Source organism: Xiphophorus hellerii, chromosome 4 (genome assembly GCF_003331165.1).
Source record: "Xiphophorus hellerii strain 12219 chromosome 4, Xiphophorus_hellerii-4.1, whole genome shotgun sequence".
Taxonomy (NCBI): domain Eukaryota; kingdom Metazoa; phylum Chordata; class Actinopteri; order Cyprinodontiformes; family Poeciliidae; genus Xiphophorus; species Xiphophorus hellerii.
The window spans coordinates 31,373,908-31,401,430 of NC_045675.1; the positions used below are offsets into that span (position 1 = coordinate 31,373,908).

The 27,523-nt window shown below is 38.3% G+C and overlaps 3 protein-coding genes across 5 annotated transcripts in view; all 3 read right to left on the minus strand.

Moving 5' to 3' along the window:
- Positions 1 to 211: 211 nt before the first annotated feature.
- On the minus strand, positions 212 to 11,793 carry LOC116718463 (adhesion G-protein coupled receptor G2-like). 3 transcript variants are annotated; one of them, XM_032560442.1, is made up of 15 exons: positions 11,665 to 11,788; positions 9,460 to 9,701; positions 8,152 to 8,270; positions 7,866 to 8,073; positions 7,628 to 7,772; positions 6,152 to 6,265; positions 4,304 to 4,429; positions 4,125 to 4,170; positions 3,924 to 4,015; positions 2,952 to 3,067; positions 2,418 to 2,686; positions 2,248 to 2,344; positions 1,914 to 2,043; positions 772 to 928; positions 212 to 556 (listed from the first exon to the last, which is right to left on the minus strand). In XM_032560442.1, the coding sequence occupies exons 3-15, from the start codon at positions 8,267 to 8,269 to the stop codon at positions 462 to 464; spliced, it is 1,713 nt and encodes a 570-aa protein (XP_032416333.1). In that variant the 5' UTR covers position 8,270; positions 9,460 to 9,701; positions 11,665 to 11,788; the 3' UTR covers positions 212 to 461. The 3 variants fall into 3 exon arrangements, with proteins under 3 accessions (XP_032416333.1, XP_032416332.1, XP_032416334.1); XM_032560441.1 differs by lacking the exon at positions 9,460 to 9,701 and having other exon boundaries at positions 11,665 to 11,793; XM_032560443.1 differs by lacking the exon at positions 9,460 to 9,701 and having other exon boundaries at positions 7,866 to 8,270; positions 11,665 to 11,793.
- Positions 11,794 to 13,906: 2,113 nt separating this feature from the next.
- Positions 13,907 to 21,311, minus strand: LOC116718464 (adhesion G-protein coupled receptor G5-like). The gene is made up of 14 exons (XM_032560444.1): positions 21,262 to 21,311; positions 20,036 to 20,178; positions 19,864 to 19,948; positions 19,617 to 19,758; positions 19,062 to 19,175; positions 18,201 to 18,326; positions 18,043 to 18,088; positions 17,817 to 17,905; positions 16,839 to 16,954; positions 16,363 to 16,631; positions 16,192 to 16,288; positions 15,568 to 15,697; positions 14,891 to 15,047; positions 13,907 to 14,717 (listed from the first exon to the last, which is right to left on the minus strand). Exons 1-14 carry the CDS (start codon positions 21,303 to 21,305, stop codon positions 14,623 to 14,625), a joined length of 1,653 nt encoding a protein of 550 aa, XP_032416335.1. The 5' UTR covers positions 21,306 to 21,311; the 3' UTR covers positions 13,907 to 14,622.
- A 2,586-nt stretch (positions 21,312 to 23,897) lies between these two features.
- Positions 23,898 to 27,523, minus strand: part of LOC116718462 (adhesion G-protein coupled receptor G5-like) — a 90,546-nt gene continuing 86,920 nt past the window's right edge. The window contains exons 16-19 of the mRNA XM_032560440.1: positions 27,319 to 27,415; positions 26,978 to 27,107; positions 25,528 to 25,684; positions 23,898 to 25,400 (exon numbers count right to left, since the gene is read on the minus strand). Coding sequence (XP_032416331.1) covers positions 25,318 to 25,400; positions 25,528 to 25,684; positions 26,978 to 27,107; positions 27,319 to 27,415 — 467 coding nt within the window. The 3' untranslated portion in view covers positions 23,898 to 25,317. The remainder of the gene's footprint in view (positions 25,401 to 25,527; positions 25,685 to 26,977; positions 27,108 to 27,318; positions 27,416 to 27,523) is intronic.

Genomic DNA, 27,523 nt, shown 5'->3' on the forward strand with positions numbered 1-27,523 from the left:
CTTTCAAAGAGTTAATGAAATGTCCTACATTATCTCTGCGTCAACAACAACAAACAACAAAAAAAACAGCATACAGACAAGTTTAGATGGGTTTTGTCAACTTGGAGAAGGTATTCTACCATGTCCCATGGGGTTTCCTGAGAGCGTTACTTCATGACTATTGAGTACCGGACTTCTTGATATGTTCTTTAGGTCCCTATATCAGAGTTTGGTCTGTAATTTGGACTTGGTGTTGTGAGGATCTGTTTCAGTGGCCCTAACAACCACTCCATCTTGGAATGAGCAGAAGAAAATGGATGGATGGAAGAAACTCTTTGATTGAAATGCTGCATTTTGTATTTATGTGTTAAGTTTGTCTGATGCGTAGATCTGTTTGACGTTCTGACACATTTCCTTAAGGCAAACAAAAGACCAATGAATCAGGCAGGTGAATGTCTCTCTGAGTAAGATCCCACTGGAGGTCAGGAGCTTTCAGCCTGAGTTGCAGGGCTTGGAGTGGCAGATTGGTTTCCTGAATTCTTCAAATGCAACATAAAGTAAATGAAGATGAAGAAACCTGCAAAACAAAAATGAGTAAAAAAAAAGTTACTGCATTAAATACTTTTTACTCTGAAAATGCCTCAACTACAAATCCATGTTATTCACTCGGATATAAAAGTTATGCACTCTGAGTGTCATACAGTCATTGAAGACTGTTTTATTGGAAGTTCACTATGTGCTGCTTTGTGTTGGCCGTAACAGAGTAAAGCCGTTGTAATAACAAGTTCCAACCTTGCAGAGAGTTCAGGATGCAGAAGGCGTAGAGGCCGGGAGCAGGAAGCTGACCCAAAGAGAAGAAGATCAGCCCCCAGGACAGGCCCAGCAGAACCATGAGAACCAGCAGGGTCACGATTTCTTTCAGGGCCACACGGCGCTCTCTCTGTCCATGCTGGTTGACCGAACGTTGAGCAAACAAATGTAGCTGTTTATTATACTAGGTCAAAAGATGAGTAACAATCAATCAATCAATAAATCCACCCATCCATCTGTCTGTCTATTTATTTATTCCTGGCTAAAATGGTTCGATGTAGAACTCACCAGACCATCCCAAGTTGCTGAGTTTATAGTTGGCATATTGAACTGGGCACAAGACGGCCCATGAAAAAAAAAAAATATCCCCGCTGTACTGAACCTCATTGAAAGTCTCATGGTTATTCTACCAAATATTGATTTCTGAACTCTTCCTGAGTTCAAACATTAGTATTGTTGTTTCTAAATGAATATTTTTTCTTTGCATTATTCGAGGTCTGCATCAAAAAGCACTGCATCTTTTTTGTTATTTTGACCATTTCTCATTTTCTGCAAATAAATACTAAAATTTTTGCTTGGAATTTCGTGGGCATGTTGTCAGTAATTCATAGAACAAAAGAACAAAACAAAAAGTTCATTTTACTCAAACATATGCCTATAAAAAGTAAAATCAGAGAAAGTGATAATTTTGCGGTGGTCTCTTCATTTTTTCCAGAGCTGTATATAGTGTACATAAAGTTAGCTACCAGTGTACAGTAAAGAGTATATACTGTATATTTTATGGCAAAAGCTTCTGATAATTGTTAGTTGTTTGCCTAGCTTGGTGCACAAGCTAACATGAACTAATGTGGTTAATAAATTGAGAAGGGTGCTTCTCATATTGATCATGTTTCACATGTTATTGTGTCATGTAGTGTGGCGCTCCGGTCTTGGTTCTGACTTGGTCTTAGATTAGCTGGTATTGACTACAGTAATGCCACTGTCCTCTGCTGCAACTGCATCAGAACACAGCAGGCTGGCACATCACACTGCAGACAAACTGTTGAGTAATGATAAGAGCCTCCCTTGTGTTGGTATTTAAAATATATATATGTTTTATAAATTCTGCTGTATGTAACAATTACCTGTTTGGTAAAGTGGGTGTTCACAAACCATTTGATTGTCACTCCAAACATGATCACATTAAAGAGGAACATAATGCTGAACAGTCCCAGTGTGGTCCCCAGCTTCACTCTGTCATCGGTTATATAGCATCTGCACAGAAAAGAATCACAGTCACAGAAGAAATTAAATTCTGTAAATATGAACATCAAGTGGAAGGAAAAAATGCAGTAATATGTTGATGGATAAAATGCATATCTTAAGTTAAAGAACACACAAAGGTACATGCAAATAATTTTTCAAACAAATTTCCTGCTGGACTAGATTTTACTGCAAAGGTTCAGACGTTTACTTTACATTTCAGTTTCATTGGGTCTGGATGACATCACAGGGGTACGGCCATAAAAGTTCTTGTCGACGATTGCCACCACTGACACAATGACCGCTGGAAGACCTGAAACGCAACAACTGGTACCTTAGCTTAAGGCTGCAGACATTAACTTCCAAATTCAGACAATGCCACTCACCCCATCCCACCACGCTGAGTTTCAGCAGGTATCGCCTCACATAGACGTTGAAGACTTTGACCAGGAGGAGGTAGAGGTGGAAGCCCTCCAAGGCCATCCAGGTGAAAGAGGCCAGCAGGGAGTAGTGAAGAAGAAGAGCCACATAGAGACAAAGCTCAGTGGAGGACGACGCTGCCGCCGCCTGGCTGGAGAGAAAGTGAACGTTGAGGAGGATCAGAGCGACTGCCAGGCTGATGTGGATCTTCTTGGAATCGTCTGCTCTGAGTTTCCTGTCAGACACAAAGCAAATTCTCAGAAAGTGAGAAATTCTGAATCAGTTTCCTTGTCATAGTGTGTGGTCACATAAAGTGGAGAATGAAAAGAAGAAGAAGCGATGACTAAAATAGAATTTGAATTGTGACTGAAGTAAATGGAAAGTAAAACAATAAATAACTGGCTGTATGAAATGACATCTGCAACAAGTCAAAAAGGGGAAATGAAGTGTCTGACGTGAATGCTGGTAGGAATGTAACTAATCATTTAGGAACATTGTACCTTTTAGAGATGAAGAACAAAACAGTGACGACCAGACCAAACAGAGAGATACCACAGCCGATGTAGGTGATGTAGAACAAGATCTCAGCGTCTTTAGGTGAGAGGTCTGCAGACACCTGTGGAAAAAAAAACTATTACATTCATTTACAGCATTTTTGTTTTTTCAGGCATAAGTCTGCTTCCTGACAACATAAAGTTAACCCACTGCTTTATTATCTTCCTTTTTTTACAGCTTTAAAGACTGTAAGAAATGCATTTGAAGAGATTGAAGTGGTTCTTGCTCTTGGTAACAATACCACAATGTTTCCATCAAAATAAATTGCTTTAACAAACCACAGAACTAAAATTTTAATATTTGTGTCTTTGATATACGTAGATATTTTTTGTTCTGTTCAGAGCTAATTGTCTTCATGCAGTGGTAACTTACATCATGAGATGAAAACATGAAATGTTCCAGTCTGGTGTTAAGAACCCTTACAGTACCGAGTCAGCACTCTTAAGTGTCTTAAATGATATATTCTTAGCAACAGACTGTGGTCACTGTGTTGTTTTGGTTCTGTTGAACCTATCAGCTGCCTTCGATACAGTGGACCATCAGATTTTCCTTTCTGGCCAGGAAATTTGGGCTAGAATACACGGGAGAGCTTTGGAGTGGTTCAGGTCAGTCCATGTTGGATCTGCTGAGTCTTCTCCAGACCTCTCATGTGTGGAGTACCTCAACGATCTATTCTTGGACCTCTTCTCTTTTCACTCTACCTGGCTCCTCTGGGTCCCATTCTTGGCATTGCTTTCCATTTTTATACTGATGGTACCCAGATTTATGTCCCACTGAACCAGTAAATTGTACACCCTGCCTTTTGTTGAAGTGTAGTGCAGAAATAAAATCTTGGTTGTCTTCAGAAAACTAGGATAAATTCTAATTTTATTTTCATCATGCTGAAGAAATCCTTAGAACAGAAACCCCATTCTTACCAGAAGCACACCAAAGTACGTGAGATGACTGGAGAAACAGGTGACGTGAGTCCCGTTATAGTCCATATTGTCACATCGTCTTGGAGTGGTATCTGGTAGATCAGAGACAAAGAAAGAGCTGTTAGGTCTGTGATTACGGCTCATCAAGACCTCAGTCAGTTACTAAGTAAATAATTAATAATCTTTTATGCTGCTACTCACCATTTCCTGTGGTGTTTAGGTACACACATGTGACGTTCAAGGGTTCCTATAATACAACATGTCTGTTTTAGATGGTCCCTTGTTGTCACAACATTCAAGATCTTTTCTGTTTAAGTGTTATATGGTAACTATATCAGCTTCCAATAGCTACAATTCAGTCAAAGAGAAAGCACAGTTACACTTATGTTTGTAGTGATTCTGATTGTGATCTTGACTGATTCCGTAAGTCCAGAAACGTCCATTCCACGGACACTCAGGCCAATGAGTCTGTGCTCATACAGGTTCTCTAAGCCTTTCCAAACATCCTGTAACACAAATTACACTCAATTAACGGATGTCCAGGGCCGATACTGATACTTAATCGCTATTCTTTTTTTTTTTTTTTTACCCCTCCAGGGGGTCTTTTTGTGGGCTCTAGTGTCCCTTATATGATAGTAGGCTGACAGGAAACAGGGAAGGAGAGGGGGGAAGACATGCGGTAAATGTCGTCGGGTCCAGGAGTCGAACCTGCGACGGCCACGTCGAGGACTCAAGGCCTCCAAATACGGGTCGCGCTAACCACTACACCACCACGGCACGCCCCCTTAATCTCTATTTTTAAGCTGCTACCAATACACTAACAGCACAAGCGGTAGTCCTTTTACATTGCTCGGTATCAACTATTACTACTACATGAGTTAGTTATGACAGCTTGTTATAGTTTACTCCATTTTATTTCGTTTGTGGACACACAAACATTTTCAAAGACGCAGAGAGAGACAATATCAAGCTTTTCACACATAAAGCGTCCTCTTCCTCTTTTGCCAAGCGTTTGAAACATATTGAGCTAACTGAAGCACATAGTTCTGAAATAAATACTGTGGTTTATCACCCATACAAACAAAATGACTTTATCAAACAGTTTGTTTCTGAGAGTCATATATAAAGAACAAGCAAACAAAAAGTGCATTTCATTTTCAATTTCATTGAAATCCCACAGAAAACATTTTGGATTCTCTTCTGGAACTGAACCAAATCATCCGTTTTCCAATGCTAGAGCCAAAGTACCAAAACTCATCTGCCCGCAGGATGACCTCTGATTTTTAGTTAAGTTCCATATAACATAAAGCTCTGGGCCATAAACATCCTTTATTAAAGTATAAGTTTACAAGTGGTTTATGTAAAATGTCACTAGCCCATTTATACTTATGAGCTTTAAAATAAAATAATTTAATTTGTTCAATATTACATCTCAACTTATTTCTATAGAGATACAGAAAATCAGCCTCCTCAAATATATCTATAAGACAAGTCCCAACAGGTAATGTGTTTAGTTAATCTGTGATCCGACATACTGATGAGCCTGTTCCACCATTTCATCATCACTAACTGTGAAAACTTCACACTGACTTCAGAAGTTTTTTTTCTCCACTCTTTCTGCAGCGCCAATGTCCTCTGGTGACACTTTAATGGAAGGGATGTGCATCCGACTGTCATGACACTGTTATAGACATGACATAATGTATGTCATAATATCTGTTTAATATCTGTCATGAACATGAAGGAATCTTTGTGAATGTTTACAACTGTCGTCATGAAGTGTCATTCGGTCAATTATGACCCTTTCAACTCAAAGTTCTATGAAAAATGCATTAAAAGTGTCATTTTGACAGGTGTTATGTCATGTCTATGACGGTATTTTATGCACACCCCTTCAACAAAGTGTTACTGACCCTCCTGGCTCTGATTGGTTGTTTCTGACATTTCTGCACATGGCTGAAGGACCGCTGGGAGGAGCCAGAGGAGATTACATTTTTTACACAGATTAATAAAACATTTGTTGATCAAATTTGAAAATATATTCTTTTAAGCATTCAAAGTGTAAAAGTCCCTTGTAAAACTGAAATATTTAGGTCTATAACTATACCAACTACAGAGAGCATATTCATAAGATCTTCCATGCAAAACCTTTCATTACCCACAACAGCTGTTGCTGTTGTGTTTAGTTGGTCTTGGGGAACTGCTATGAGAGGTGGAATGTCTCTGACCTCAACTGGAAGCTGAACCGACCAGAATGCGACAGTATGATCCGATCCAAGTTTCAGCTCTTTAGGCAGGTAAGCTCGCAATTTCCGGCCGGGCAGATCCTCATCTACAGAACCCTGAACCGATGCAGAACATGGAAATAGTTACAATGACATCATAATGAACTTTAATGACTAAAATTATTTGCAATTATGTAATTTTTTTTTTTTAAATCCACAACACAATATCCTCATTTTACACAGTGGCTGATTAATTCAACCCTGTCAGGTTGCATCTTCACTCTCTGCTGTCTGTCGCAATAAACAAGCTTCTAATACTGATCTACTGCGACATGTCCACTCCTCTGGACAAAGGTGCTAAAATAGGTGTTAAATGCACAGTTGTGTTCAAGTTCTAACATAATTCCTACTGAGTAAAATTAATTGAAGAATTTGGAGGTATTCTTTCTTTTGTAGTTTTGCATTTATTGTTTTTCTAAAGTAAGAGCAGAAGTGACAGTGAAACACACACACACACACCCCCACACACACACCCGCCCACGCACGCACACACACACACACACACACACAAAAACTTTTCTGCTGCTCAAACATCCAGATTTGACAGATCTGGATGTTTGAGCCAGATGTTTGATATCCAGACTCAAACATTACAATTTAAAGTTTGTAGCTTTAAATTGCCTCATCATATCATTTCCAAACATTTTTGGTCCAAAATCTACACACACATAAAAAAAGTTCTTCATGAGCCATTTTTCCTGTCCATGTGGGCAGCTTGGCATTTTAATGGTTTCATTTAAACTGGTTTCACTGTGGAAGGAACATGATACTGGTGTTCCAACAGCTTTTTGTTCATGACAGTTTTGAGCTTCAATTGTGTTTGAGTTATTCTTGAATATTTCTACCAGTTTTCTGTAAATAGTTAGTCTTAGTCGTGTTGCAGACCTTTCCAGGGTTAGAAATAATAACAATTGTCAAATCAACAACATTTATTAAATCAGCATAATCTATTTAATAATTGTTAAATCAGCATAATATACAACTCTGTTGCTGAGGTCTTCCCTAAGTTCTCTGGACTCCCACTGTCTGGGCTAATAAGGATCTCAAATCCAAATTCAAGAGGCCTTGGTCTTGTAGAACCTGGAGCTTCTCCCTTAAAAATGCCTGAACGTGTGTATTCATTCACTGAAACCCTCTAATGTGCTAAAACTTTAGGTCCTTCTGGAAAAACTTGTGTGTAGAAGCTTTTGTGTTTTAGAACAAACCATCTATTGACCTGATTGACACATTTGGACAAAAACTGTCGCAGATACAGAACAAGCAGAGCTGGTAAACATGTTACAAATTTCACTCTAGGGCTTGTGTGTTTGAAAGATATTGTGTGTTTAAAGCATGTTTTATGATTTGAAAGATAAATGTGTTTTAGTATCAGTCAACCCAACCCCTCCCATAATGACAGATTCAGAGAATTTGCCTTACCTCAGTGTCACTGAGGTAAATGTTTAAGTCGTTGTCATCAGATCTGGATGGTTTATATAGGACGGCCATAGAATGGCCTGCAGTGACGCACGATGTTTGGTTTACTTCTATTTCCAGAAAAATTTTCTCCAAGGTCTTAATTGCGCTTTGAGGGGAAAAAAAGAATATTTATCTTACAGCATTACTGATACAGTAGACAAGAACATTTGAATGGTCTGATATGGAACACAGAGCTTACTGGAATTTGTTGCATCCATTCCCATTTTCTTTTCCATTTTCTTTTTCTTTTTCTTTTCCATTTTCTTTTCCATTTTCTTTTTCTTTTTCTTTTCCATTTTCTTTTTCATTTTCTTTTTCTTTTCCATTTTCTTTTTCATTTTCTTTTTCTTTTCCATTCCCCAGACATTTCCTTACATATTCCAAGCAGCATTTATTCCTGCTAAATACTGCAGAGTAAATGATCACATATTACTTTTTTGGATAAAACATATTCAAATTTATTTAAGCAACATAATGCAACTTACTTGGAGCAGTCGTGTTACATGCATTTTCGTCACAGTAATCTTTAGCACATTTTTCAGCACTTGCAGTATAATGGAACGTGAAACAAAATATTCCCCACCAAGAGAGCCAGAACTTCATCCTGTAAAGTGAAGATAAAAAGTAAAAAGCTGGGTTTCAGAAATTTCCACATCCCACAACCTCCCACTTCTATTACATATTAGACAAAAGCTTTCCAAACATTGTAGAAGTCAGTTACTGTAGATGTCTTTATTTGACATTAAAAACAAGCCAGTAATTGAGAGACGTGTAGAAGCCAGCAGCAGAGAAAATATAATATATCGGACACATTCAAACCATCATCAGACAAGGAGGTAACAGCTTTTATATTGGATGATGGGACAGTGTAGAAACAACAATAAATAGGACCTCCTATATTAACTAGCATTGCAACTATATTAGTAATTGATTATTCTGATGATTAATTGACTAAAAAAATGGACCATGGTGCATATTTGTCATATAGCCCATTAAACATACAGTATATCAATATTTGAAACATATTAAAATGCAAAAAAAAAAAAAAAAAAAACTTCAATTCCTTCTTTTGCAGAAGAAAATAAATATTTATTGCCTAAAATGCAATAACAAAGCTTTCAAACAAACTGGCTAAATCCATCAGGCAAAACCGAGGAAGAAATGTTCAGTGAGATACTTAATTTATATTTGAAAGTAAAATCACATTGAACAAAGACAGATTTCACCAATTATTTAGGCTTATGTGTCAAACTCAAGGCCCGGGTGTCAAATCTGACCCGCCGTAGCTTTTTGTGTGCTTCTTTAGACTCCAAACTCCAAGTTCTTTCAGGTTTTCAGAAGTCTGTGAAATTCATACAAAATCCACAAATATCCACTTTTTTTATTTTTTATTTTACTGGCAAAAATTCTCAAAATGGATCAAAAACATTGAGTTTAAGTGACTGCAACCTCACTTGATGTCAAGTTATAGTCCGTAATTAATACGACAAGTAATAAAAAGTCCCATTGAGCATCATACAATAGCGCAAATATCATAAAAGTTCTCTATTCATAACTCCTTCTTAATTTCTAAATTGGCACCACAAAATCTGCAATATTGATTGAAAAAAAAAACACACCCACTAAAACAATCACAAAATCATGGACAAACAACTACAGTATTTATTGATATTTTATTGATATTGGTTTTATCAATATATTCTGGCACAACCGGCCCTTCAAGAACATTCAGGTTTTTGATACGGCCCAAAATGAAAATGAGTTTGAAACCCTTAATTTAGAGAAACACTTACCTTGTTAAAGGTTGTCTTAAATTGTCCTTATGAATTTATCGTGTGTACATGGAGCCCTTTGAGTAACAAATGTCCTTAAACCAGTGTTTCTCAATTATTTTCCGTCATGTCCCCCCTACTGGTCAAAAATGTTTTCAAAACATCCGCGCTTGTATCCTTCGCTCCGTTTACAACGCGGCTGTGTAGCTACTTCCACTGGCTTGACCAGGCAGCCTGTTGATTAGTTTGAACACTCCTGCCACCTAGTGACCGGAGTGAATAAAGACAGTTATAAAGTCCTGCTTCTCGCGCCACGCCCTGACATTTTGCCCCACTTTTTGAGAAGTACTGCCTTAAACAGTAAATATCTGATGATGGTACCAACATAAAAACAGCAGGGGAAGTATCTAGTTCCAGAGGAAGCTTCAGGTTAAAGTGAAAACAAAGAGGAGTTCCTGGTAACACATAGGAATGCAAATATGTAGGCATGTGATGAACAGGACGGCACCTCAAATTAGCTTTTGGAATCTAAAGAACTGCCACAGTTGCAGAACAAGCTGAAATCGTCAGCAAAGTCCATAGAGTCCGCTTTACTCTGTTCTGTTTACCATACAGGTTGAATGTAATCAGGTGTAAAGATTCGAAAGTCAGCTGAAACATTGAAACATTGATCAGAAATTCAAGGGGAGTCCTGAAATAAAAAACGGAATGTCAAGAACTTTTTAAAACATCAAAATGGAGACAAATATACATCATTGCCGTACGTAAACCAAATTGAGTCTGTTTTACTGTCCGTGGTAATTCCAGACAACAGCCTTTTTCAGAGGATGAGAGTCTATTGAAGCAAAGTAGGGACCAGCTCGTTGACACATGCTGGGTATGTAGAAAGCAAGACAATGTTTGGAGGTGGCGGCTGTTTTGCACTGGACTCTGTTGATGAGGAGCAGGTGGAGGTGAGCTGGGGTTGGAGCTGGTTGGAGCTGGTTGAAGAGTTACCACGGCAAGAAACACATTCACGTTGCAAAACTAGCTGGAGGAGGTTTTGCTGACAGACCAACTTCATTTGAGCAGCTTGTGCAGTTTTGGTCTGAAAGAAGTGTGACTTTGGCTGAGCTTGTGTTGGTGTGGTCTCAAAGTTTCGGTCCAGTTTCCAAACTGGATAATCTGGTCGTGAAAACAAGCTGGAATTCCTAGACTCATGTCTGGTGTATGTGTACCTTCTAATTAATAAGCAGTTTTAAGGAATGGTAAAGTGGCATAACTAGCTTAATAACTTTTCTTTGACAGTACAACAAATTGCTTGATTGATGGCAGACACCAGATTAATTATTACAAAAATAAGAGGAAAGTCCAGCGCAGAAAACTCAGTGTGCAAGAGAGATGGAGATTTACACAATTTGTGTAAATTTTGGAGCAATTTCTAAACAACTCCAGATTCCAAGATCATCATTTCAAACTTTTTAATGTCAAAACTTTAAGCTGATGTGCAACCATTTTTCTTGATTGCGACTGGTCGACTAGGCATGTAAAAGGTCTTTGCAGGGCAAAGAATAATCGACTAGTTGTTGGAGATACAGTATGTGGTAAAGGTACCAAACTCAGGAATTGATCCCAGGACCACCGAGGACTAAAGCCTCTATATGGCACCTGCTCTACCCACTATGATGTAATCAGTTCAAACTTCAACAAAGCCCACGCCTGCAGCAAGTAATCATTTCTCCAGATGCTCTGAATGAAGCAAGGTGTAGAATAGTTGGCTGGTTTTTAACCAGGATACTTTGGATGAGTCTATTCTTAGTTGTTCTTTATTCCATTTAGATTTCAGTTCTTCCCTTCACCTCTATGCCATCTCTCTTTCTCCCCCTGTTCTCTGGACTCTCCTCACAGCTGCACCCTGTTTCCTAACTAGTACCAACCCATGGTGTAGTGTTCAAGCTCCCAGTAGTTAACCACCTCTCCTTCACTCATTACTTCATGGATTTTGTCATTATTCATGGTTCCTGGTTTTTTTCCTCAAATGATTGTTAGCTAGCTCTTATCTTTTTTGTTACTAAACTTTTTTATCACCAACTTCCTGCCTCGACTGGTCTGCATTTCTGGTCCAACAATCTCTGAAGCATAATGTTGAGTATATTTATTGTACCAGTAAAAGCGGATTAAATATTTGTTTAGTTCTGTTACTGGCGTATACTAAGAGATTTGGAGAAAAATCTAATAGTAGCCTACCTCTGGATGTTGTGGAGTCCTTGGCGTGTTTCGTGAAAAGAATCCAGAGCGAATCTGATGTAACGACACCAACGGCAGGTGAAACGCGGTAGTTCTGAAGGAAGTTAAATAACATGGATTTTATTCTTCTTTAGGAGAAAGAGGAAGCAGACAAACAGATGCTTGTGTTCTCTGCTCATCCGTCATGAAATCTACTGACACGCATTCATAACAAATTACAAACAAAAGAATTTTTTTTATTGAAGGCAAATCACCTTCCTGGGAAGCTGTCTTTTAAATTATTGGGCCAGAACAAATAAACCTATGTGAGGCATGACTGCAGCTCTGATTTAAATATTAGATGGAGCCATGAAGCTGCTGACTTTATGGAACGAAGCATCACATGAAACTCTGATGCTGCTAAGATCTGAGATTCTTCTGTGGAACTAAAGAGTGCTGGCAACGGCTAATTCAGGAAGGTCTTCTGGTCCGTTTGTTTGGTCTGAACCAATAGTGGACTGTGTTGTTTTTTGCTTGGTGCGGTTTGCATTCAAATTTTGCTTCTTTACAAGCGGACTACAATTCATAAACAAAGCCATAGTGGTGACAACCATTGCTCCCATTGGACAGAGACGACAGAGGCCAGGACAAATGACTGATATGGAAATGAAAAAACAAACTCTGGACGTTCTGGTTGCTGCAGTTCTTTTGTGCACATTTGTGCTGTTGTTACAAACTGCAATACTGTTTTGAATGTCAAGAGCAGCTAATATTAAACTGAAAAGCAGCTTAATTATTATTAAAGCAGTTTAATAATGAACTGTTTTTCAGGTTAGATAAAAAGTATCCCCCATAAAATGAGCAGAACGTGTTTTTTTTTTTTTTTGTCATTCTCTTGGAAGAAGAACTGGACAATATGGACCATCTGTCTTCCAGAGACAACTTGTTCACCCTAGTCTTAAATACTAAGGTCTTAAATAAATAAAGTAGAAGAAATTAATCTCAACATTTTACACACACTGTATCCCACTGACCAATTCCTTCAGACAGTCAAAGTCTATTGTTATCAGAGAACCACAAGAAGTGGCACCTTTACTTTTTGCAGTGTATAAACATACAAAACAATCGTTTTTCTTTCTTTGGAAGGACAAGCAACCATGAGGGCCAAGGCAGAGAACAGAAAATCACAATGTTTAACGTAGTTTATGATTTACAGCACGTTGCTGTTCAGAGTCTCTGTGTGGTCTGTGGCAGACATGTTCCTGATTCACATCCTGTTACTGTTACAAGTCTCTGAATGACAGGTCCGTTTCTCCCAGAGTCTCTTTTCTCCTTTGGAAATGAAGTTAAAGAGTTTATGTCTCCATGTTGTAGACGAAGTTTATTGTATTTATACAAAAATAGATATTTCACCCAACTTTAATCTTTGCTGGAAAAGTGTGTTTGTGTTTGGCTTACCCTGCGAACTTCACTGGATTCGTTTTGTATGTAAAACTTTTTATTTTCTCAATTCTAAACAGCTTCAGCAAAAACTCTATTTCAGTAACCTAATCCTCTGATTTTGTGCCTAGTCATGGAAATATTTGTATTAAAACTGTAATCCTCCCTACCGCTTTGCTTTCTCTGCTTCCTCTTCTTTGTTATGTTAATCTTGATATTTAGCATGTTTTATGTTCCTCTTCCCACTACAGCTTTTAAAAAAGAGGCTTGAAATGATTCAGTGGTGGAGCAGGAGCAGGATATGCAGCTTTCCTAGCTGTGATTCCTGCTCCTCTTCCCACCCAGCTGCTAAAGACTAACGGCCACGAGGGCGACTAAATCTTTACGAAAAGGACTGGAGGTGTAGGCCAGGGCTAGTTTAGTAACTCCTGATGTATTTAACTGCTAACATATTTCCATGTAGTTCCAGTTGATCAAGTGCAGAGGTGGCAGAGTGCCCAAATACTTTATTTAAGTAAGAGTAGCAACTACTTCAACATATTTGCACCCTAGTAAAAGGTAAAGGTAGCCGTTCAAAAATTACTCGAGTGAAAAAGTATTAACTGATAAAGAAAAATTAACCATTCGGTATATAAAAATTACATAATCAGGCAGACCAAAATATAACGTTATGTGGAAATTTGGGTATTATAAAGACCAAAATGGAAATAATTCATATCAATAATAACAAAATCAGGCAAAATATATATTTTTCCAAATCAATTTAAAAAAGGAAAACAAAAAAACTAACAGAAACCGTAGGGTTGTGTCTGGTGAATTTTAGGTTAAAACATGTTTGTTCTTCAATCAGTGAAGTTATTCACTCTGGATAGAGAATCCAGACATTTCACTCTAGAAAGAGTAAAGATACTTCATAATAAAATTACTTGAGTAAAAGTAAAAAGTGCAGCGTAGTAAAAATACCCCTAAAAGTAAACTTTTGTCCAAAAATGTACTCATGTAAATGGAGCTGCTACCTGATTCTGTTGTTAATGTTTTCTGCTTTCACCCCGAAAGTGTGTCAGCACACAGACCCAGCAGCTGACACACAGAATTCCCGGCGTGTGTGTGTGGGGGGGGATGTGTGTGGGGGTGTGTGTGTGTGTGTGTGGTTCATTCAGAGCATTTAAAAACATGGCCGCCCTTTCTGGTGGTCCTGATTCTACCTCATCTCTCCTCATGTAGTCACTGGAGAGCTGGCTGGACCCTCAACAGCCAAACTCGTTGACAGAAAACCTCGTGTTTTAACATTTCTAATCTATTTTCTGGAAAGTAATAAAGCCTGATTACGATTTATTTATATGAAGACTTAAAAAAATGAAGGTATTTGTGTGCAAAACACTGTGATGTATTATTAAATGAAGGTTTTGAGGATTTTTTTGGATCTTTTTGAAAATATCATCGTCTGCAAAGCTTATTTCAATGGCACATTATTTTCTTTAAAAACACAATCTGAGATATTACTGTCATACAAATAATGCAAACATTTCCTGGGTGTCTTCAGGATTTAGTGCTGAACGTTTCCGAGCTCGGCTTGAAGGATGACGCTTTGATCTTCTTCATCGACAAGACAAAATAAATGAGGATGAAGAAACCTGCAGAGACAAAAACCAAACGTAGAAAATTAACAAACAGAACAAACCTCTGCTTTGACAATGACTTTTTTCTACTAATTGTGTGAAAAGGGTTACAAATGAAGATGATAGAAGCTTCATTTTGCTAGATTTTTTTTTTTCCTTCTCATCACGTTGCAGTAAGTTCTCCAGACCTTGCAGGGAGTTGATAATGCAGAATACGTAGAGGCCAGCAGTGGTCAGCTGGCCGAATGAGAAGAAGATCAGGCCCCAGGTGAGTCCCAGCAGGACCATCAGAACCAGCAGGGTGAAAAGTTCTCGCTTAGCTTTGCTTGTCTTACTCGGCGCAGTCTGCTTCGACAAACATGAAACGAAACACAGGCTGGAGGTCACCGCTTATCCATTATCCGAAAACAGCCAGAGTAAACTCACAAGCACGCTGAATTCAAATCCAATACAGACCTAACATTTGGAAGCAGCTTTAAGTTGTTGTTGTTTTTTCTAACTGTAGAAATTCTATGGTCAGATTTTGCTTTCAATCCCAAATTTGATTTTCCAGCAGTTAGCAGTAAATATACGTTACTGTGCAATAAATATCAGCAAATGAAAAGACGGCAGGAGTTTTAGGGTTGAAGGATTCACAAATTAAGTGCAAAGTAAAAGGAAAATGAATCACACGTTGCGTATGCTACGTTATGCTAAAGTTTCCTTCAAGCCAGCGAAGTTTACTTCAAAGAAAACGAGAACGACTGCTACCTGGTAACTGCAGCAAAAACGTGTCCGATATGATCTGTTCTGACACTGCCTTAAAATATTTTGCCAATATTTTCTGCTAATATTTTTAGAAAATCTGAAAAAAGTGTGATTATACCTGTTTGTTAAGTTTGTCACACATTAGCCATTTCACGATCCCTCCAAACATGACGGCATTAACGACGAACACCACGCCGAACAGTCCCAGTGTGGTTCCCATCTTCACCTTGTCATCGGTGATGTAGCATCTAAAGCACAGGCAGCAGTTCATCGTGTTACGGAAAGGAAATAAAATCTGCAACAGAAACGGGACTGAAAACATCTGTAATGGGCTTTGAATATGCTTTAGCCAAGTCAACTGTACGTCTTTATGAAATATTGCAAAACACAAAAGGTGAGAGTTACACAGAAGAGGATTAAGGCCACTGAGGAAAATAAAATTCTACATTTTTTCTCAAATCCCGACTTTTTTTTTACTAAAAATTTGATGTCAGAGTTTTGACTGCAATCTCTTAAGTCTCTAAAGTCAGACTTCTGAGAAAAAAAGTCAGGATTTTGACTTTTTTTCCCCTCAAATTTCAGGCATCAAGTCATAATTCTAAGATTAATGTCAGAAATGTGAAAAAGAAGTGTGACTATTATTTTTTTAATTTTATTTTTTTTGCAGTGGCCCTAATCCTCTTTCATTGCGTGCAGAACAGGAAGTGGTCTAGATGTGCTCGTGTGTCTGTGTTGTCCTTACACTGCGGTCTCATTAGGCCTAGACTGGTCCAGTGAGGCTCGACCGTACATGTTGTGGTCAACGATCAACACCACTGTCACAATGACCGCTGGAAGACCTGAAACACACCAGATGACACCTTCACCTAAACCTGAAGACATTTAACGTCCAGACTCAGCCGATGCCACTCACCCCATCCCACCACGCTGAGTTTCAGCAGGTATCGCCTCACATAGATGTTGAAGACTTTGACCAAGACAAGGTAGAGGTGGAAGCCCTCCAAGGCCATCCAGGTGAAAGAGGCCAGCAGGGAGTAGTGAAGAAGAAGAGCCACATAACGGCAAAGCGCGGTGGAGGACGACGCTGCCGCCGCCTGGCTGGGGAGGAAGTGAACGTTGAGGAGGATCAGAGCGACTGCCAGGCTGATGTGGATCTTCTTGGAATCGTCTGCTCTGAGTTTCCTGTCAGACACAGAAGACGGGGTCAGATGTGGGCGACAACGTTTAGCTCAGATTCTGTGCTCACACCGTGTCACAGAAAATCCAGGTGTCATGAAAAGGAGCGGGGGCTGGCGGAGTGGACGAGAGACCAGAGAAAAAATAACAGAACTAGAAGGAAAGGTAAATAAGACAGAGAGTGGATGTGGGCAAATAGAGGAACTCCACCACCTGTATGTGATGAAGAGCAAAACGGCGATGACCAGAGCGGTCAGAGAGATGCCACAGCCGATGTAGGAAATGTAGGACAGGATGGCCTCGTCTTTAGGGGAGAACTCTGCAGACACCTGTGGAGAATTAGAGCATTGATTTACAATCTGGTGTTATTGTGGCAATAGCACGACAAAATTTTAAAAAATGAAATTGTCTTTAAACTGCGTACATAAAGTACTATAAAACTAGAATTGTGATTACTTTTTGTTGTAAGCATGTCTTTTATGTTGTATCCTACTGTGAAGATAAACAAACGCTTTAGGAAGCCATGATTTTCCTGCCTGCTGTTTTCTTTGAAACAGCAGGATGGTGCCACCTGCTGGCATGTGCAACTTTTTTTCTGGTTGTCTATTTTGAGAGTTATTCACTTTCTCAGTTCAATAGAATGTGATGTACAAGTTATAGTGATGCATAAATGTCTTTTTTTTTTTACAATATTTTCAGTCTCAACATGGTGTTCTATAAGTTTAGGCTTAGTTTAGTTCCAGCCGTTTGGCAACCCGAAGCAGAAATATGAGTCGATTTGAAGCTGTGCCTCTTAATGAGTACATGGCAGAGGCAGACCAGACTAATCAATCACTCATCTTTGCTGCTTTTGGTTCAGGAAACTGTCCCAAATACGCCGAGAGAGAGACAGAGAGAGAAATTTGTGTGTAAAAATGTACAAGTTTTCAATTACAAAAGTAAGAATGTATTTTTGTCATCAGTGGATAGATACTGTCGCATAAAAACGCCCAATAGCATTATAAATATTTTAGCCTCTCTCCTTCCTCCAATCTGCTTTCCCATACATTCAGACTTGTGCACCCAAGGCTATTAAAACAATCTGACTGAAGTTGTGTGTTGATCCTGAAACAGACTTGCTATCCACAGTAACCACATTCTCCTGCTGTTATAGAAAGACAAGATGAAGTTTCAACTTAAAGCTGGTCCTACCATCAGCACACCAAAGTATGTGAGATGATCACAGGAACAGTTGATTTGATTCTGATCCCACTTTGTCTCACAGCCTGAAGTACTGAACTCTGAGAGAGAGAGAGAGAGAGAGAGAGAGAGAGAGAGAGAGAGAGAGAGAGAGAGAGAGAGAGAGAGAAGTTTGTATTGTTCTTTAGATTTCCGTCATGTCTCTGCGTATCAAAGAAGTGTTACTTTGGATTCTCACTTTTCTCTGTGGTGTTCAGGAACACACACTTGGGCTTCAGGGTTTTCTAGAGAGAAAACAACATTCCTTGATTTAACATCTAATCGGTGAATTCTATCCATTGTACATAAAACAGACGCCACAGTCTTACAGAAAACTAAGACTAGAACCATGGTTACATGTATGCTTGTTTCTGTGTTTATGGTGATGCTGACTCGGTCCTGGAGTCCTGAAACGCTCCTGCCACCGACACTCAGGCCGACAAGCCGACGGCCATGCAGTTCATCTGAGCGCTCCAGAGCCGTCTGCCAAGCAAAACACACTCTGCTGAATTCAACGTTTTTCAAGCAAGCGGATTAGAAAACATTTTTTCTCGTAATGACGTTCGTTTACAGTAGCGTCTCAATTTAGCAGTCAATGACACAAACAGTAGCACAATATATATGGAAACATAATGATATTGTGTATGACTAAATCTACTTTTTAATTATGCTGTGTAACATCAAGATGTAATGTTGTTAGGTTCTGGTTTACCCTTCCTGCTACAAATTTCCTGTTTAACAAAAAACACTTGATTTCAGCTGATTTACATTTACCATATTCATTCATTTATGGAACAAAGGTGAAAAGTTAAAGAATTCACTCTGAGTTACAGATCCTTAACATTCTTCCTGTCTGAGCATCGTTTACAATAACTGATCTGTGGCCAACATAAATTGAAAGAGCATGTCTCTGGTTTTAGTTTTTTACTAAGTTATACACATTGTTCAGTCTCATAAGTGTGAGTAACAATCCCAATGTATAACCAGAAAGATTATTTTAACTACGGCATTCTGACACCTCGGTTGAGTCTTTAAAAATACTAAAAAAATAAAATAAAATAATTGTAAACTTTTTGAAAACACGCATTGTCATTTGAAACTTCGTAGCAAAACCGTCATCTTCTACAACCGTCACAAAACTGAACGAGAGAGTAAAACCAGGATACGGCTGATCGAGGTGAACAGAGTGATGGAAACAGGATGGACGGCGTCACTGACCTCATTAGGTAACTGGATCATGCAGAACACGATAGTATTATTCTGTCCAGCATTGAGCTCACTTGGAAGGTGAACGTTCACTTTGCTGTTTGGAACATCTGAATCTATGGTTACCTACAAAGGAGGCAGAAAGAGAAGGAACAGAACAGAGGAAGATAAATAAAGTTTGAATTGCAGGCCGTAAAAAAAAACAAACTAGATCTGCAAGCAGTTATCAAGTCCCAGGAGCACACAATATTTACTGCTGGTGAAGCATGAGGTCTGCAAACAGAGGTCTGCAAGCAGAGGTCTGCAAGCAGAGGTCTGCATACAGAGGTCTGCATACAGAGGTCTGCAAACAGAGGTCTGCATACAGAGGTCTGCATACAGAGGTCTGCATACAGAGGTCTGCATACAGTATGCAATTCACTATTCGAAGCAAAACTAAAATCAGACTAAAACATCTGCTAAGGGCCAAATCTTAGTCTCTATTTTTATTTTTTGCGGAAAAAATTACATATAAAAAATAAAAAATGTAATTTGACCACCATTCAAAAACATGTAACAGGCTGTCACCTGTTTGTCACTGGCTGCAATCTGAAGACCTTTAAAGTCACCAGTGGGTCTGTACAGTAAAGCCACCATGTTGTCCTGGTATAAGGCTGTGGAATTAGTCGTCTCGGTTTCCTCCAGAACTTTCTGTAGGACTCCGAGGGCTCTTGTGGAAAAGCAAAGACGAATAAATTGACCAACCTGATCAACGCCTTGTTATTAATACACAAATCGAGATGATCTGTATGATAAAAAAGACTAGAATATTCACTTGACAGTGTCGTCATGGGGAATGTTATGCAGTAGTAACGGGAAGGTTTCCATGCAGCAGCTTGCATGATCAGCGTCTTTCTGCTCTGCAGATTTAACTCATACATATTATTTATGAGAAAATGGAAAACGGAACATAATATTCCTTCTAGTACCTGCCGATGTTCACGTACCTGGATCAGAAGGCATTTTGCAATTTAATTTGTCTAACGCTTTACAACAACCTGGAGATGCGGGATTTTTTTGCGCATTTGTTTCCACATTGTGATGAAACGTGAAAGACAAGGTCAGCCAGCAGAGAGTCCAACGTCTCATTCTGTGAAACGGAGAGAAAACATTCAGGCCACAACAGCTGCTTGTGGTTACAGAGTCACTGTGTTAATGGAGAGAACAAACATTTAAAGTCCTTTAATGAAACCGAACCTAAAATTTGTACTTATTTTGTTTTGATTGTCTTAAGTCTGCACAAGTCCTTACACCAAACTAAACATTACTGTGTCTTTATTTTTTTTTTAAATTAGTTACAAATATTGATGTAATTATGCAGTAGCAACCAGAAGTTTACATACACCGTCTAAAAAGACAAAAACAGTCTTTTTCTCACAGCCGGAAACTAAATCACACCAAACTTGTCAGAAATACTAAAATGATTTCTATTTGCTAAATGGCTCAGTAAGGAGAAATAGGATATGTCAGAAATAAGGTTGGGTGATGTGCTACATGGGTTCATACATATTCCTCCGTCCAACAAATGGTGATATATTCAAGCAACAATGTAAACAGGCACAGACAGCTGTAAGCAAAAGAAAAATAATATCAGAAAATAAGACTTAAAGCCATCATGCTGTGTAATTATTCTATATAATGAGCTTTACTCAGTGAACTGAGTCAATGAAATAAGGAAACTTTGGAATATTCCAACTCATTGGTTTGACTTTAATTTAGTCTTTATTAAGGCTGCCAACAATAAAACACAGCAAGGTAAACTTGAGTTCCCTTTCAATCCGGCCGATTAAAACAACATAGTTTATATTGTTTTAATTAGAATTTACTTAAAGTTTACGCTGCTGTTGGAAGCTCCACCTGTTTCTGGGATGAGGAAGGTCAGCAGCGTTTCAGGATCCAAACTGGCCAACATGATCATTTTCTAAATATAAATTGTTAAAAAATATCTTAAATCTCATGGTTAAACCTTAACCAGCATCGCCAAACACAAAATGAAAATTGAATAAAACAATTTTTTTTTTTTTTTATGAAATCTTTTTTTTCAGTGAATTAGTTTTAGCTCTTACAGGGTTTTTATTTCTGTGCACCTTGTTAAGTAAAGCACAGGTTCTGCTTCGGTCTGACTTCAATGCAACCAGCTTAAATAAGAAATGTGAAGAACATCATAGCCTACCTGCAGTAAACCGTCTGCTTGATTACGAGGTGTGGCTGATTCATGGGACATGAAGGTACAACTGGTGAAAACCTCTGATGTGACAGCAGGCGAAAAACTAACCTTCACAGGAAACCAGTTAAAAATAATATGTAAATTAGATTCTGAGAAAACAATTCAGAACAGATCTGTCTGTTCTGAATTATTGCAGTAAAGTAAAATGTGCGTGTAAAGATAATCGTTTGCACCAAAGACTATCTGATACTACAATGTTGACAGCTTTGCACATTTATTTAACCTCATTATTTTGAGCAGCTTTTTGTTGGTCTGGTTCACACTGACTGATCCGGTGTCTGAAAGGTTTGCCAGAACATGTGCAGCTCTGAAGACAGAATCAGCTCATTAACAACCTCTGAGAAATCCAAAGCTCAGAAAGAAAAACTTCAATGCAAAATGTAAACGTACGATGTCCAACCAACCCATGGTTTTTATGGATTTAAAATGCACACTGCTGTAATACTTTTTAAAAGCACAGACATGTATTAATTTCCAGAGTGTTTCTTTGGAGCAAATGGGACAAAAACCCACTTGAAGAGGGATGAGTGATCGCTTAAATGAGATATGCAGTGAGAACAAAGCTGTGTCTGTGCTTCTACCAATAAGGTGATTTGTTTTATTCAAATAGCATAAAAACCGAACTAACCTGTTTGTTTGTTGTTGTTTTTGTTTTTTTACTAGTCTACGCATCATGCTGGTCCAGCAGAGTACTGAGAATGCTGTAGATAGTAAATGGATTCAAAGCAGTGTCTCTGAACTCAGCTGGATGAACGGCCGGCGTCGGTTCCGATCCAACCAGTAACAGAGAAAGAATTAATAACCACAACAGACGAGACCTGCACACACAGAAGACTGTCAGGCCGTTGGGCTGCTTTAGGGTTGGTTTTTTTTTGTATCTAGGTTGTAGTTTTGTTCATTTGTTATCTGTGGTTTGCCTTCGTTCTCTGTTTTCAGCCTGGTTTCTGTTTTACTTTAGGCCAGCCTGGTTCTCGTGTTTATTCTCTGTTGCTTCCCTGTCACTGTTGCTTCTTCTTACTCCTTTGTGTTATTTCTCTCCCTCAGTCTGCCTTCTCCTTTACCCCCACAGCTGCACCTTGTTTTCTAATTAACACCAGTCCATAATTCCAGTGTTAAACTCCCAGTATTTAACCACCCTTCATCATTCACTCCTCGTTTCTCCCATTACCACATGTATTCTAGTCCCTATTTGTTTCTGCTCTTGCTCTGTGTGTTCTATTTCTTTTTTGTCCTTGTTTAATAATTTAGTTATTAACATATCTGTATCTACTCACTGCCTTGGACAAATGAACATGCACCTTATTAAATATGAAGTGTAGCAGATCATAAAGCAAGGTGACGGAAAAACAGCGGGGAATCTAAATGTGTATGTGAAAAACCAAACTTTACAGGAGAAAGTTTGTCCCTCATGACCCACAGTACACTCACTGTGGAGACAGAGGAACATGGGAACGCAGATGATGAGGGGGTGGAAGGGAAGCCACACTGCATCCTGATTCCTCTCAGACATCTAATTTGACTCCATAATCAAACTTTGGTCATGGATCCACTTTCTCATATGCATTCAAAACAGCAGTTTTTTATACTTCTGCTGAACCGTAGCAGAAATATAGAACTTCTATTCTATTAGAACGACTATTCAAATAAAAATAATCCCTATGAGCCAACTTAAACCTTAAATCACAGTCCACACAGCATTTCAAGGTTTTATCACCATCACATCCCTCCGCCCAGGTGGTCGCCAGGGTGATGTGTACCACTTATTATATGAAAACTAATCAGCTGTGGAGAAATCAGGCTGTAAATACATAAATACAATGGTGATACTGCTGACGATGCATCGGCCCTGACGGAAGTCCGGTGGGTTTTTTTTTTTTTTTTTTAGCCTTATATTTTAGAAATATCTGGTTTCCCCACAATGTAAGGATTGTCGAATTTATTCTTACCCATAACTTCTTTATCGTACTGACAAAATAAAAGTTGTAAATTTAATTTAAAAAAAATTGTATATAATATTCAATCAGCCGCAGAAAGTTCTTTTCTGACTCAAAAGACTACCATTGCTATGTCTCCACTGCACCACTAAAACACACAAACATAGAAAATGACAGAAGTGAAACTTCTACATTAACAGATTGTTCGGGCTGCCCAGACCTGCTGGAATAAAGTGGTTTGCTGCCCCCCAATGGTAAAAAGAAAGAAGTACCTGCTACAGGGATAGCTAATGGTTGGCCAACTTATTAAAGAAACATGCATAAAAGGCTGGCATAAAGGTCTTAATATAAAATGTATTTGGACATAAATAGCTTTAAGTGACTCAGTGTTGGTTGGACATTCAACCAGTGTGTTAATTTTTTTTCTATTTTTGTGTTAAGTAACTTTAGTCTTTGCTATAATGAACAAATGTTCAAACATGGATGAACTAAATCTTTTGACATAAAATTCACACCTGATGTAAAAAAAAAAAAAAAAAGAGGAAAAATAGCATGTTTGATATCAGGGGGAAACATGTGGAACTAAATTTAAAAAAAACCCTAACAATATGGAGCTGCTGAAACCAAAACAATTCCAAAATCAAGCAATAGTGTAATCATTCATATTTATTCAAAACTATTAATTAAAGAACAAGAATCACATACTGTGTTCAAACACAAAAACCAGAAACTTAAAATTGGAAAATGTAATGGAGTAAACAAGCAGGAGGAGTCGCAGGAATTATTATAAATATGTTTTGTTTGTTTTTTTTAATCTAAAACCAGAAAATTCTATTTACAAAAACTGAATGGTGAGGTAAAAGGGCATTTTGACTGCAAAATAAAACATAACTGACAAGGGTATATATAATAGCTGATCAGACCATTATATCACACTAATGTTAGCTAAGCATGACACAATTACTAAATAAAAAAAGGAACACGGTACAGGCACATTTATTGGTAAACTAAACACATTAAAAAGGAAAACAATATTAAACTTTAAATACAAACACTGAGCTAAATACCAAATGCTAGAGTAACTGTATAAAATACAAGATCCGCCTGTACAGAAGTGGTGCAGAGCAATTATCACCTCCAGGTATTTAGATCCTGGTCATTTGACTAAACAAACTACTGATGACAGATATAAAAATGAGTCATAATCATAAACTGAAGATGAGAAATAAGTCAGTTAAAAATATATATAATACAGTCCAACTCAATAAATTAGAAAATTATTGAAAATCCCATTTATTTTATGAACTTTCTCACCAAGTTGAACTCATCATATAGATTATTTGCAAACATGGATGTTTGAAAGACTTTATTTCTGTTAATTACGATGATTTCCTACTTGCAGCTGTTGTAAATATGACATTTAAAATTAGAACATTACATTAGATTAAAAAAAAAAAAACTTTTTAAATACAGAAATGTGAGCGTAATGAAAAGTATGTTTAATAGCTGCTTTATGGTTGTTGTTTTCTTTTTGGGATCCGTATTCTAATTTATTGAAAATGACTGTGAACTAAATGAGCACGCTGAAAATTAGAACAAGTGTAAAAACAATTCGTTCCAAATTAAAGAGCATTATTGTATTTGCAATAATGAATGCTATAAATGTAAAAAAAAAACAACAACAACAACAAAGGATTAGGGGGAGGGTCACCAGGTGTGGTCAGGGGTTTGGCCATCAGAGAATATGAATAAAAAGGCCAGAAAGAATTCAGTTTAATCTGAGTCACAGCACAAAGGTAAATGTGTCGCTAATATATTTGACAATCTAAGAACACGTTCACAGTAAGCTTACTGAACTAGAAAATCATTCAGTGCAATATGAATCTCTTCCTTATGCTGTATTTTCTGTCTCAATCTACAAAATAACTTTAAAAGGGGATAGAAGGCATAAAAGCAGGCTGCACCAAGGATGAAGAAATAAGTAACTTTAAATTAACTTTGTAAAATACACATTATTCAACTGATCATATCACAATAATAAATAAATCATCCAGACAGTTGGTTGACTTCAGGTTTGAGTGGTATGTGTTTCAGAGCTTGTGTCTTTGGTCTTCTTTAAAGACAGCACAAAATAAATGAAGATGAAGAAACCTGCGAAACAGAAAGTGAAGAAAATGCCAGTGAGTAATACTGGAGCACTGACAATCTATCGGTTTTTGCTCCAGGTGCCACAACACACCAGTACAAATTCAGTCACGTTGTGACGAGCTCTCCTGACCTTGCAGAGGGTTCAGCATGCAGAAGGCGTAGAGCGCAGGAGTGGTCAGGTCACCAAACGAGAAGAAGATCACTCCCCAGGTGAGGCCCAGCAGGACCAGAAGCAACAGCAGGGTGACAATTTCTCGCTTGGTGTTTTTGAGGCCGCTCCATTTGCGCTGATTCACCAAACATGAAGGGAAACACATGGACAAAAATGATAGCTGATCCAAAAAAAAAAAAATCAAGACATTATGACATGCTCTGTCACTCTATATTTGCACAAAACTGCTGCTTAGAAACTAGGTGTATTTTTGGATGATTGGGAAAAAGTTCCACATTTAGACAGCCATTGTTGTTGTTGTTGTTGTTATCTGGCAGTGCAGTCAAACATTCTGCACATGTGGAGTATTTCACGCCTCTGTGATGGATGCTACAGAAACAAATGTAAACGGGGCTTTGGTTTAATTCATTTTATTCCACGGAAATCTCAGGAAAATGTTTTCTCACAGCGGTTTAATTAAACTTACGCATGCCCAATTGAAATGCAATTTAATGCAACTAAAATAAAAGACCAGCATTGATGCAGTCGGGAGATGAGTGCAACTGACAAAACAGAGTAAATCAAGGCTCAAGCGAACTTGCGGGGAGGTGGAAACAAAATTATCTGGCTGAGCATTTAAAGACAGTTGAAGACAAGTCCAAAGAGAGTCTTTTTCTACCAATTGTGTAGCCCCCTAAAGACTGTCTTTTTCTAAACCACTTTGATGGTGGCTAAAACTATGGCACAAAGAATGTCTGGCCAACTTCAGCTCATAAAAGTCTATGTCTTGTCCCCAACGCATCTGGGCCTTTACAAAACTTGTTGACAAACCGAGGAGGAAATTCACCCAGTAAAGTGTCTGTGTTAGAGCAGGAACACAACCAAACCGTGCAGGACTTTGGCTCTTAAGGAGTAGACTTGGCCACCCCAGCTAAACATAAGACACATAATAACTAAGAAAGGACTAGGAAGTAAAATAAACTAGAATCACTAAGAAAGGACTGAACCAAAGTTAAACAGAAACGCGGCTGATCTAATCGAAGAAAAGGAAACTAAGGCACACAGTCGAAAATCAACTCAAACAACCAGGGATCCTTTACAAAAACGTCATTTCACACTTACATTCCTGTTGACTGTAGTTATCAAACAGTGCATTGAGCTCAGATTACTATTCAAATTAGTTCAAAACGTTTTATATCCAAGGAACCCCAGCAGATTGCATAGAGTCAGTGACTTGCAGCATTCATGCCTCCTGGACGGAGAGACAGTAGACAATCGCTTGTGTTGTGTCACTGATTTTACATCAGTCCCTCATGCCGAGCATGCAGCGAGCGAAGGTGGAGAGGTAGAAACTGTGTTCTTGTTAACGAATCAATAAGGCTAGAACAGAAGGTGACAAACCTTATGATTACCTTATAATGACAATTACCTCTTTGCTATCGTGGGAGCCCACAAACCATTTCACTGTGATTCCAAACATTATCAGATTGAACAGGAACATCAAACTGAACAGTCCAACTGTGGTCCCCATCTTCACTTTGTCTTCAGTTATGTAGCATCTATATGTAGACAAAAAGGAAAGACAATCATTTTTGTCATATAGCAGATAAAAAAAAAACCCAGGAAGAAATAAACTCTTATACGCAGTGGTTATGCTTTAACATTCACATTTACCCAGAATCCAAAGTATATTTAAAATAACTCATAATTTAAACTTCAATAATTATCAATGTTGTGCACAATAAACTTTTTTGAGTGTTTTGTCTTTACAATGCTGTTCCGCTTGGGTTGGACAGGTCCAGAGAGGTACGACCATATATGTCTTTGTTGACGATCACCACCACTGACACAATGACCGCTGGAAGACCTGAAACACAACAACTGGTATGTTAACTTAAGGCTGCAGACATTAACTTCCAGACTCAGCCGACGCCACTCACCCCATCCCACCACGCTGAGTTTCAGCAGGTATCGC

What these genes read in the sequence shown, in the direction of transcription:
- LOC116718463 (XM_032560441.1), bottom strand. Translation starts at nt 8,269, where the DNA reads ATGAAGTTCTGGCTCTCTTGGTGGGGAATATTTTGTTTCACGTTCCAT. An exon ending in CGGTTCAGCTTCCAGTTGAG is followed by an intron (nt 4,430 to 6,151) that starts GTCAGAGACATT and finishes TTTGTGTTACAG; the next exon opens with GATGTTTGGAAAGGCTTAGA. An exon ending in CGTACTTTGGTGTGCTTCTG is followed by an intron (nt 3,068 to 3,923) that starts GTAAGAATGGGG and finishes TTTTTTCCACAG; the next exon opens with GTGTCTGCAGACCTCTCACC.
- LOC116718464 (XM_032560444.1), bottom strand. Translation starts at nt 21,305, where the DNA reads ATGAATCAGCCACACCTCGTAATCAAGCAGACGGTTTACTGCAG. An exon ending in TGATCCAGTTACCTAATGAG is followed by an intron (nt 18,327 to 19,061) that starts GTCAGTGACGCC and finishes TTTGCTTGGCAG; the next exon opens with ACGGCTCTGGAGCGCTCAGA. An exon ending in TTGCTCTTCATCACATACAG is followed by an intron (nt 16,632 to 16,838) that starts GTGGTGGAGTTC and finishes TGTGTCTGACAG; the next exon opens with GAAACTCAGAGCAGACGATT.